Here is an 11394-nt window from a genome sequence, read left to right as displayed (position 1 = left end):
AGCGCTTCCTCCCCATATGTCCCGCCTTCAGCGAGCTTCTCCTAATCTGATTGGCTAGTTGCGCTTCTGTCCCTGTCATCCAGTACACCATTTGTCCGTTCGTACGTCAGTTACATTTACCATTTTAATTGGCTTGAAGACAAGCTGTTGAAAGTATCAAAGGGCAAGTATGTGGGAATGGTGATAAGTTGCAAAAAGAGAGGTTGTAAATTACACTAATTAAATCTGACGACTGGTTTTTCACTTTTAAAGCTGATTATTGAAATAGTTTGATATTGATTTTGTGAAGGGGATAAACCAATTTATAATAAAAACATTTAAAATGTATAATAAAAACATTAAAAAACATTATTACACCTTTTACTTCCAGCATCCATTTTCCAAAACACTATGAATTGCCACAAAGAAGCTGGAGCGTATATGGAAAAACCCTGTATAGATGCCAAGCCCATCACAGAAGCTCTTTCAATGATTTCTGAAAGATGCTGTCATATGTATTTTATATATTCTACAAAATAAAATGACAGCTGAGATTTTAACCTTGTTTTTTTACCTTGTGCTAGCTAAGAGGTCATCTTACACAGTAATACCGTAAGATGCCACATATCGGTTTTGTGAAATGTTACGGCCCTCACCATACTGTGATGCTGTGTCCAAGAGTGACAAAACTAATGTACAAACGAGGCACTTGTTGCATTCAGTGGGAAAATAATGACTTATACTGTCTTTTTACTTGTTGCATTTTGTATCGCGCTGTGTAAACATAAAATCATGTATGCATTTGTGATCGGAGAAACTACAAACAACAAGCTCTAACAGTTACACTTCACTGTCAGAAGCGAGTGCCCTTGCAAAAGTTGTAACTGTCCGACTTAATAGAAACAGACACCGGCATTGTAGGCTACTCTCACAGGAAACAGCCCTCATCCTCCTTAAAATGTGCAGCACACATCTGAATATTTGGTTTGAACGGTTCTGGAACAGTGTTGTAAATACAGCTTAACCACTGATTTATTTGTGTACTCTTTTGGAAGGCCAAACAAAGTAGCTTCACTTTCACAGTGAAACACAGAGTCTCCACGACATGGCTACGGCAGCAACAGAGAGAATAAAACGTATGTCTTCTTTCTGTGCATGAACATTTGGGAGGTGTTATGCAAATCTTCCCACATCGTGACATAGATATGTGGGGGTGTGTTTAAACGAGCTGTTTTAGGAGGTGTGGTTGACTCCTAACTTTTATAAAGAATATCTCTTTGGATTTGAGACTTTAGTCTTTGCAACTTTATAGATCTTCTTTATGCACCAAGCGCTTGTAACACTCCAAAGAGAAAGGAAAAATTTAAATTCCATCATATAACCGCTTAAATGTTTAATGTGTAGTAGCATCTTTGGCAAATAGGCTTTTTATAGCTCGGTTTGATTTAGTTAATCCAAAAAACTAAATTCTGTCACCCTGTACTCATCAAGTTATTCAAGACTGTATGACATTTTTATTCTGTAAAACACAAAATAATGTGCTTATGTTTTTTTTTCACCTGTTTTAGTTTGGTCAATACTTTCTCTCTATCTGTCTCTCTCTCTCTCTCTCTCTCTCTCTGGATAGATAGATAAATAGACAGACAGATAGACAGATAGATAGACAGACGGATAGATAGATAGATAGATAGATAGATAGATAGATAGATAGATAGATAGATAGATATGCCTATACGTTGTTATATAGTTATCTAAAACGTTTTTGTAAACGTATCGTCACATACAACAGTCCAACCCTCATAACTAGCTTACCTGAATTTTTTTTTTTTAATCAAAATTCTCAAATAACTTGTAATTTAACATTTGTATAAGAGAATAAATTAGTTATGGCGCTACAGTTTGATCCAATGAAAGTCGCGTTTCAAAGAGCGGAAGAAAATGGAAAGAAGTTGAGCCTATGACGGAGAGTTACAAGAAAGTGGGCGGGGCCTACAGTGAATACCGACATTGTCGTCCAATCAAATAATTTAATGAAGGCACAGGGGCGGGAGCAAAACAAGTGTGTTTTACATGAGCTGCGCTGTTGCAGTCGTGGTGGAGTCCAGTTTACCGAAATGGCGGAGACAGCAGACGGAATGGAGGTAAGCTGGAGCTACTCAAGGCCATTTCGCCTAGAACACATCCGATGGCAAAAATCTATTTGCGATAGTTAGAATTAATACGGCAACTTTATTTGCTACGTCTAAGCTACGAGTCTGTAGTAGTTTAACGGGTTTGGTTGCTGCGTATGTAGTTATCAGGTGGGTAGAAATGTGCGCACACGCATCTTGAGCATCCATTTTAGCCTGCCGCGAACAATTCATTCATTTAGCATCACGTGTCTGCTATTGCTAATTGGCTAAAACGAGTTAATACAGAGCTCTGTAATGCTACGCGTAACCATTTGATGCACTGTGGAACTGGATTTAGTAATGTCTGAGTCCTCTTATCAAACATTAACTCCTCGCTCAGCTTCCACGAGGGTCGTTTAGAGCACGCCGAAGGCTCCTTGAATGACTTATTGTTGGGTAGAAGACCGCATGGGACGGGACACCGCAGACTGAGGGCTGTGAACTACTCGATTATTACTTATTACAGCTTTGTCCTCTATTAATCAGCAATTAGAAACCAGATTGCTGTAATTGGCGGTGTGGCCGGTTAATTTATTTTCGCAACCACGTTTTTGCCCACGTGTAGTTCAAAAGTTCCGGAGGTCTTCTGACTCAATTATTCTCATTTAAAAGACGAGTATTGTCGCATCTTTTCTTCTCTAATTAATATACTGTTGTGTGTGTAAGAAATAAGTTCATCACAGTTTGAACTACCTTGAACTGGTTTTATAGAGGCGATGCTGGTCTAGAATTTGCTCAGTAAGTAGTAATAGTAAAAATAGTAACGTTAGAGGATTTTAATTGGTCCCAGTGGTTTGAGACCTTTGAATGCATTCACCACAAAAGCTTGTTCTTTGTTCGCCAAGTGATTCTTTTGTGGCTAGTGAGTATCGAAACTTTTATTCGAGTCACGAGTGAAGACACCGGTTTTGTCCTTTTGTTAAAATTAGCATACATACAAATCGTTTGAGACGCCACAAAATGTTTAAGCATTGTACCGAATTCCTCACGATTAGCAACAAAACGGATATAGCTTTTCAAAATTGTATTTAACATACAAAAGACAGTGTGTAATTTTATTAATATTTTTTTTATAGGTTTCCCAGGGAGAGAGCTCAGTGAAACCTGCAGCAGAAGACATGACCTCCAAAGACTACTACTTTGATTCCTATGCACACTTTGGTATTCATGAGGTACAGTCTTATTGGTCCATCATGCTTCACAAATAGTGGTACAGTTACACCTATTCATATCTGTGATCAATGTAAACCCATTCTGTGTCCACAGGAGATGCTAAAGGATGAAGTTCGTACTCTGACGTACAGAAACTCCATGTTCCACAACAAGCATCTCTTCAAGGATAAGGTGGTTCTGGATGTGGGAAGTGGAACCGGCATCCTTTGTATGTTTGCAGCCAAAGCTGGGGCCAAGAAAGTTATTGGGGTGAGTGTAAATCCTGCCCGTTAATGTAAATGTCACCTCATTGTTTTCAACAGCTGAGTTTTTGTTATGGATACTGACTGGTTTAGTTGAATGAGATTGTTGCCCGTCCTCTCAAGGTGATGGGTAGGTGATCATGCTGTGCTTTTCTCAGATTTTACATTCTTTTGTCATTTATTCCCCAGATTGAGTGCAGCAGTATATCAGACTATGCTGTGAAGATTGTGAAGGCCAACAAGTTGGATCATAGTAAGAACAAAGCTCTTGACTTCCTTATTGTTCACAGACCTCATATGCAAATCTTTTGAGCTAAACTTAACTGTCCTTAACCTCACTTTCCCTGTCCAGTTGTTACCATCATTAAGGGCAAAGTGGAAGAGGTTGAGCTTCCTGTGGAAAAAGTAGACATAATAATCTCTGAGTGGATGGGCTACTGTCTCTTCTACGAGTCTATGCTGAACACTGTCATTTATGCGAGAGACAAATGGCTGGTAGGTGTATGCTAATGTCCTTTTAAAGTGTTGAAGCTTTTCACTATAAAAATTGTGCATACTGGCCATAATTTGATTCCTGTTCATGTGGCCTGTCTGTTTTGTTTCTTTAGACACCTGATGGCCTGATTTTCCCTGACAGAGCCACGCTCTATGTCACCGCTATCGAGGACCGACAGTACAAAGACTACAAAATTCACTGTACGTGTCCGTCTCCGAATGCATTTGAGGCCTTTTCAGCTGTTTCTGAAATAAGACACCGTTTCATTTGTTTGTTTGCATTTTCAGGGTGGGAGAACGTTTATGGCTTTGATATGTCCTGTATCAAGGAAGTGGCCATCAAGGAGCCACTAGTGGATGTTGTTGACCCCAAGCAGCTCGTTAGTTCTGCCTGCCTCATTAAGGTTAGTTTACTTCACAAAAATCTGCTTTTAAATTATATGATGTGTTTGGTTTTTATATAACCCCTGCTCACTTATTTTTTTCAACCCTACTGATTCATTAGGAGGTGGACATCTACACTGTGAAGATTGAGGACTTGTCCTTCACGTCACCTTTCTGCCTGCAGGTGAAAAGGAATGACTACATTCATGCGCTAGTAACCTACTTCAACATAGAGTTCACTCGCTGCCACAAGAGGACAGGCTTCTCTACTAGTGAGTGCTGTTTGTTTTTCCCCTCTCTCTACCACACATTTTTCAGCATGAGTTTCTTAAATTATAAATGAACCCTTGACAGACAGTGCATTTGTCTTTTAGGCCCAGAGTCTCCTTATACTCATTGGAAGCAGACTGTGTTCTACTTGGATGACTATCTGACGGTTAAGACTGGAGAGGAGATCTTTGGCAACATCTGCATGAAACCAAACGTCAAGAATAATGTAAGCCCCATCTGCACTTAATGTTTGATAATCACACTTGGAATACAATCTTACATGAAATTGAAGGAAAATCTATTTTATAATTTGCTATTGTATTGCAATAAAATAAGTTTTTATAAATTTGCATGCACTACTGTTAAAGTTTTGGCTCTAAGATGTTTGTTCTTTAAATAAAAATAAATAATAATCTATAAATATTAAAAGGACTATAAAAATTATTTCTTTAGACAGTAGAGCATGTGTGCAGCATAACTTAAAACAAGCATGTAGAAGTAAAAAAATAAATAAAAAAATTATTTGCTGATTATTACTAGCAACAATAAGATTTTCACTACTTCAGTCTTAATCTTAAAATGAATGTCATAATTTGTCAAGAGCATGTTAGATGTACAGATCTACACTTGGTTCACATTCCTGACCATTAAGTGGATATTTCATAACTACATATTCATTTTTTCCCCCTATTTTCCAGAGAGACCTGGACTTTACTGTTGACATCGACTTCAAGGGTCAGCTTTGTGAGGTGTCCAAGACTTCAGAGTACAGGATGCGCTAGATTTCTTTAGCATCAGTGTATGTGAGGCAACTCTTGAGAGCAGTGCACACTTATATGTGTGTGTGTGTAATACCATGTACATTATTCCATGACTGTGCATGACAGACATTTTTAGAGATTCTGTTTTACAGAATATTGTCTGACATAAAGGATTTTTGAAAGTTTTTGCCTTTTTAATTTTCTCTCTCTTTCTTTAAAATGCATCCAAGGGGACTAAACATGGTATATTTGTATTGTGCTTTATTCCATCTTATGTGCAAAATTCCTTTGGCCCTGCTTTTTCCAAGTTTTAGGTGTAGCATCTTGAATAAAATCCCTTTGGTTTATGCATGTACACGTGTTCCCGTGTGCAACTGCTCTCTTTTGCCTGTTGTCTGTGTCTGACAACGTGTCCTCCATGTATAATTTTTTTCCTCCTTCCATGCCAACATGTCTGTGTTGGGCACTGTAAAAAAAAAAAAAAAAAAGAAGCAAATCAGCCATCTGTTTTGATATCCCATCTGGTAAAGACGGCATCTTCCATGTAGATAAAATCGGTCATGTTTCATTGTGGACAGGAGTTTTGCCCAGTACTTTTCTGAATGAGCCCATATCATTTATTATTAGCTCTGTACTTGGAGGCAGTTGTTTTGGACCATCAGTAGAAGGTGCCTCTATCATGCGATATTTGTCTTCTGTGGAGCTACTTTTAATTCATGTAGTGCTCCTATGTCCTCATCTGTTAGTTGTTTTTTAACTTGTTGCAATGACTCAGTCGGAGGATATTATCCTGTTATAGTAATCTCTTGTGCAACTCATAAGTGGTGTTAATGAGCACTATTTTTAGATCCGTTTAATCCTATATGATCTTTTTAATGTCAAATAGAAGAAAGTTTAGTTTAAGCTTATCTGCTGCTCTTTTGCACTGTAAGCACTTACAACTAAGTTTCTCAGACCCAGAACTACGATTTAATTCCATGGAGGAAAACTTTCAGACTAAATTTTCCATTTGAGTGCTTTTATTGAAGGTGATGCTTATCCTGTGTTTGAGTGACTTCACATTTGTTCCATATTGTGATCTTCTCATTGTGTTGCTGTGTACTACAGTGTTTATGTCGAGGGGTGCAAGTTCACATGCCTTGTCTAGCACTGGTTTGGATTATTACCAGGCTGGCATTCGTCCACTAGGATTTTTTTTCCCCTTCTTTTTTTGAAATAAAAACAAATTAAACGTTTTTTTGTTTTGTTTTTTGGATTAAAATAAAATTATTCATTTATTATTATTTATCATTTAAAGGTTTATGGGACCATTTTATATTGGGTCTTTTAATCGATTATCAAAGTTATTCAAAACTTTTTAAGTAGAAGCCTTCTGTATGCTTAAATAAAGATGCTTTGAATTGCATAATTAAATTGAGGCTTTTAGGAAATGGTATTCACTCCCAAAACACTTATGTAGTGCATTCTCGTTTATGCTGTGATTTTCCAGTATGCACTTCCTTTCTTACAGCACTTAATTTCTTATACTGACCGTTCTGAAAAAGTTACAAATATATTAAATCTTAATTTATCCAGCAGACAAGTGCAAATACAGTGTTGCTTTTGAACACACTACAGCTAGCTTTAGGATTGGGTGCTCCAGATTTTGTAGCTTTAAGCACTTCAGTTCTATCTATCCATGTTCAAATCTAATTCAAAGCAAGTGTTTTTCTTATTTGAAGCTCAGCTTCTCTGGTTTGCATCTCCTTCCCAATGGCAACAACTTCAGGGATAGTTCACCCCGCAACTCTGCATATTACTGACATTACAGAATAGACTGGGCTGATGTGTAAAACTATACTCCGGCTTGCAACATAACCATAAAACTATATAATATATAATACACTGTGGATTGTCAATAACATTGATAACACACAAACACAGTACCTTTAATAGTGCCTGTAACCACAGCCTTATGAATTAATTAAAGAAAAGGCTTCTTTTTTTAATCTTTTTTTTTTTAAAGCAATTTTATTTAAAAAAAAAATTTATTAAAGAGAACTTAAAGAGCGTGTGCTGCTTTTGGTGTTTGAATTTGTGCTTCAATAATACGCTAGAAGTAAAAATAAAAATTCTCTATTAGCTTACAAGATTGAAAGACTTATTCAATCACGAAGATTGCATGTTTCCTCGCATAGCTGGATGTTGTGCTTATGATAGATAATATCTGTTCGCTCAAACTGATTTGCTGAAATCAAAAGCAGAGGATTCCGTGTGGTCTTAAAGCCTTCGGATATGTTCGCAAATGAAACAATGACCTGTGCAAAAGAATGATGACTTCTCAATTGAGAATTTGTTATTTGTATGTCACCAACACCATTGAAAATCTGTGGAAGGACTTGAAGACTGCAGACTATAAACAGTCACCGTCAAATTTACCTGAACTTGAGCAGTTCTGCAAAGAAAAGTGGCCAAATATCACAAAGTCTAGATTTGCAAAGTTAGTAGAGACAGAGACAGACCCCAACAGACTAAAGGCTGTAAAAAAGTGTTTCAATAAAATACTGACACAAGGGGGTTATCCTTTATCCAACATGGTGAATGTTTTTTTAGTTTTTTTTTTTATGAAATTTTTTTTTATAAAAAAACATAAAGATTCTGATGTTGTTAGATCCTTCATTTTGATGTTAGAAGTTGTACTGAGTAAATACAGCTGGATAAAACAAAAGTGTCTTTGTGTGTGTGTGTGTGTGAGACATTTTTTTTAACCATGAGTCAATATAAATCTGCATGATAGAAATTTATTGACATTGGTGCAAAGCTTTAAATATCACATTACAGAAGATGATGTTAAAATAGTGGTGTTAACCATCCAAAATAGTTTCCTCAATAAATACGCTTTAGTTAAATATACAAATGTCTTATCAAACTGTAGTCAAACATTTCAATATATGACACATTTATTCATTATACAGTATCACTGCATACAGACATTTTGCATAACCTGGCTGTTTTTCAATTTTAATTTCTTTTTCCATTCATTTATTTATTTTGGTGTCTTTTATCTTTGGTATTAGAGTAATCTATGATGTTCTTCCGGGTCTTTATTCAAGCGAATCAAATATCTGCATCTTTGAAACAAACAATAACGAGCATATTTTACCATTTGATTTTCAAATCGCTCACAGCTCTGCCATTTTAACTTAACATCCACACTGAGAGAAGCAGAGCACAGCGTTTTCTCTCTAACACATCTCAGGTCTCTTCTTGGCCGCCCGACAGCGGAGAACTTTGAGGAAACTGTCAATTTTGTGAGAGTCCCTGCGGAAACAGGACAGCAGGAAATGGAAATTGACAAGTCGAGAAGTTTTATCCTGGCCAAGGCTGCTGGTGTAAAAAGGGAGAGAGGACAGGTTGTCTGAAGATAAGTCCATCTGTAGAGAAGAAAACATGGACAGGGACAATGCATAAATCAACCCTGCTTTAAAAGATTTCTTTCAAAATTTTGAATTACTTCAAATTGCCCTCTTACAAGCAACATTCACAATATATGTACTGTGAGCAGTTCTTTCAAGCGCAGTCACCTTTTGGAAGACGTGCTCCAGACCCGCTCCCAGGCTGCTGATGTTGTCTTGCAGTTCTTTGGTCTTGCTATTAATGGTGTTGCGTTCTGGATGTGCCAAGCTGGATGCCTCTGAGGAGAGAAGGGCGAAGGGATCGGACCACGCCAGCAGCAGAGACCGAGCCAAAGACAGCAACTCATCCTCCTGCACAAACAATCAGATAAAACTTCATTCCCTGCTCAGTCAGTTTCTCCTGCACCTACAAAAGTGACCACAAGTGGGAGATGTTTGCCACATCACATTATAAGCTCACCCCCATAGAAAAATGTCAATTCATGTTGTTCCAAGTCCATAAGACTTTCGAACCAGTGTGGTCACACACAAGCATATTTGTGATTCTGCAAGAACAGTTGCGCTCCTATGTATTATGTTTAATGTGCTCTATATGTGTTTTGAGTATTGCTCATATGTGAATATAAATCTGTTCATCATTTAAAGCGATGACGTTTCAATAGAGGACTTGGATTAAACAGCTCAAATTATATGGATTTCTTTTTCAATGTTTTTATTAAATTTTCAAAGCATCAAGGTTTTGGTGGAATGGACTTTCAATGGAGGAGCAGAAAACTCTCATGGATCATTAAAAAAAAATCTCCTTTTTTTGTTTTGAAGATCAACTAAAGACCAATGGCTTTAATTTAATCAATATTTTTATTTTTGTGCGAAGTATGCAGAAAATAGGTTGGACTGAGGCTGAATGAAAAAAAAATTGAACTTAATATTTAATATTTGAAATGATAAAAATGTTCAAATGAAATAATGGAATAAAAAAAAATGCTGGAATACACTCACAGAAAATAAAGGTACAAAAGGTGTCATGGGGGCAGTACCTTTTCATATTGGTACATACTAGTGCCTAAAGTGTCGCCTGAAAGATACAAAAGTGTACCTTTTGAAAATAAACTGCCCCGGTGACACCTTTCTTCCATTTTTATTCTGAGAGTGTAGGAGAATCTATTCTTGCATTTGATAGAGATGAAGATGCATAAGTTAAAATGACTTACCGGTATTTTCAAGGCTTGGTCTTTGTCATTGGGAATCTGAAGAGAGGAAGTGTGGCACATCGATGGACGAGGCATCATTACCCTGCCAACAGGAGGAAAGTGAGAATCCTGTGGATGAAAGCAAGGTTAATATCTAACAACCAATCAAATCAATGAAAGAAATATCTGTTTGGATAACCCCTTGATTGTGCATATAACACCACGTAAACACATTTAGAAGGACGTGTGGTACTGACCAGGTCATTGGTGAGAGAAGTGCTGAGTGAGTGAAGTTTGTCTGAAAGTTGAGAGGCTCGCTCCAGTAAATCATTCAGACCGACACCATTGATGGAGGCAAACGCACACATCAGAACAGCCACTGGAAAGCAACAAGAAAAAGGTGCTCAAAAATAACAGTATGGTCATCTAAAGTCCAGTGTTCATGAACAGAAAATGGTGTAATGAGGAAAGGAGGAGTGATAAAGTGTTTGCTTACCTGCAAAGTATAATCTAGAACCTTGAGTCATTTTAACAGTTTTCTTTAGTCTCTCACTTGAGTCTTTGCAGTCTGATTTCCTCTCATGAGCTCTCTGTTATTTTGTTCCCATTATATAGGCCTGCACTTCTTGGTCCTCTCATTTTCATATGCAATGAATTTTCCACTCTAGGTGTATTAATTGATTCCTGAAACTAATGAAAAACATTAATGTTGTGAAGTTATTTAAGTAGGTACAGGATACAAGAGCGGAAACATCAGTTCATCAGATGATGTACCAGGTAAATAAATGGACAACTTTACCCCCCCCCCCCCCCCCCCCGAACTACTTTTGAATATACAGATGATATTTGTGACGTTTGATGATTTGTGCGCCTACTGTTTTTTTTTTTCATAAAAAGTGTATTTTTGTTTGATGTTATTATTTTAGGATCTTCGGGGTGTATGAATGGAAAAAACAAGTTGATTCTAAAAGTCTGCACCACTATCAGAATCAGAAAAAGTTTTTTACCAAGTGGGATTTTGTTTTGGAGGCAGGAGTTTACGATACTGAAAAAAAGGTTCAGACAATTTAATGCAATACAATGAAATATAATAATTAATAATAAGAACAATAAAAATATACCGATAAATTACCAGTAGACAGAATAATGAATGTGCACATTTGTAGCTATTTACAGTTTTGAGAAGTTATGTAGAGGTTGATTTTCCTAGCTCTTTTCTTCACAATGGAGGTTGTGCACCCATTCTCTCAGCCACATGACGTCTACACATGAGAGACCCTTCCCCCAGCATCAAGGAAACACTGACTTGTCAAGCCCTGCTGTGAACTGGGAGC

At 37.2% G+C, this 11394-nt stretch overlaps 2 protein-coding genes across 2 annotated transcripts; one reads left to right on the top strand and one right to left on the bottom strand.

Annotated features, from left to right (window-relative positions):
* The first annotated feature begins 1998 nt into the window (after nt 1–1998).
* LOC127949746 (protein arginine N-methyltransferase 1) lies at nt 1999–6710 on the top strand. Its single transcript, XM_052547256.1, has 10 exons — nt 1999–2120; nt 3227–3322; nt 3417–3572; nt 3755–3818; nt 3918–4060; nt 4174–4261; nt 4349–4464; nt 4566–4716; nt 4819–4940; nt 5413–6710. Exons 1-10 carry the CDS (start codon nt 2010–2012, stop codon nt 5494–5496), a joined length of 1131 nt encoding a protein of 376 aa, XP_052403216.1. The 5' UTR covers nt 1999–2009; the 3' UTR covers nt 5497–6710.
* A 1546-nt stretch (nt 6711–8256) lies between these two features.
* Nucleotides 8257–10587, bottom strand: LOC127957112 (prolactin). The gene is made up of 5 exons (XM_052555505.1): nt 10557–10587; nt 10318–10439; nt 10082–10189; nt 9039–9221; nt 8257–8888 (listed from the first exon to the last, which is right to left on the bottom strand). The coding sequence occupies exons 1-5, from the start codon at nt 10585–10587 to the stop codon at nt 8700–8702; spliced, it is 633 nt and encodes a 210-aa protein (XP_052411465.1). The 3' UTR covers nt 8257–8699.
* Between the last annotated feature and the right edge of the window lie 807 nt (nt 10588–11394).

Source organism: Carassius gibelio, chromosome A3, assembly GCF_023724105.1.
Source record: "Carassius gibelio isolate Cgi1373 ecotype wild population from Czech Republic chromosome A3, carGib1.2-hapl.c, whole genome shotgun sequence".
Lineage (NCBI taxonomy): Eukaryota > Metazoa > Chordata > Actinopteri > Cypriniformes > Cyprinidae > Carassius > Carassius gibelio.
The sequence above is the reverse complement of the archived record's forward strand: the minus strand, read 5'-3'. Positions and strand labels throughout refer to the sequence as shown.

Coding starts and splice junctions, on each gene's coding strand:
- LOC127949746 (XM_052547256.1), top strand. CDS start 2,010: ATGAAGGCACAGGGGCGGGAGCAAAACAAGTGTGTTTTACATGAGCTG. Junction 3,323..3,416: donor CACACTTTGGTATTCATGAG/GTACAGTCTTAT, acceptor CTGTGTCCACAG/GAGATGCTAAAGGATGAAGT. Junction 4,465..4,565: donor GTTCTGCCTGCCTCATTAAG/GTTAGTTTACTT, acceptor CTGATTCATTAG/GAGGTGGACATCTACACTGT.
- LOC127957112 (XM_052555505.1), bottom strand. CDS start 10,587: ATGACTCAAGGTTCTAGATTATACTTTGCAG. Junction 10,190..10,317: donor CTTCTCTCACCAATGACCTG/GTCAGTACCACA, acceptor TTTCATCCACAG/GATTCTCACTTTCCTCCTGT. Junction 9,222..10,081: donor ACCAAGCCTTGAAAATACCG/GTAAGTCATTTT, acceptor TTGTTTGTGCAG/GAGGATGAGTTGCTGTCTTT.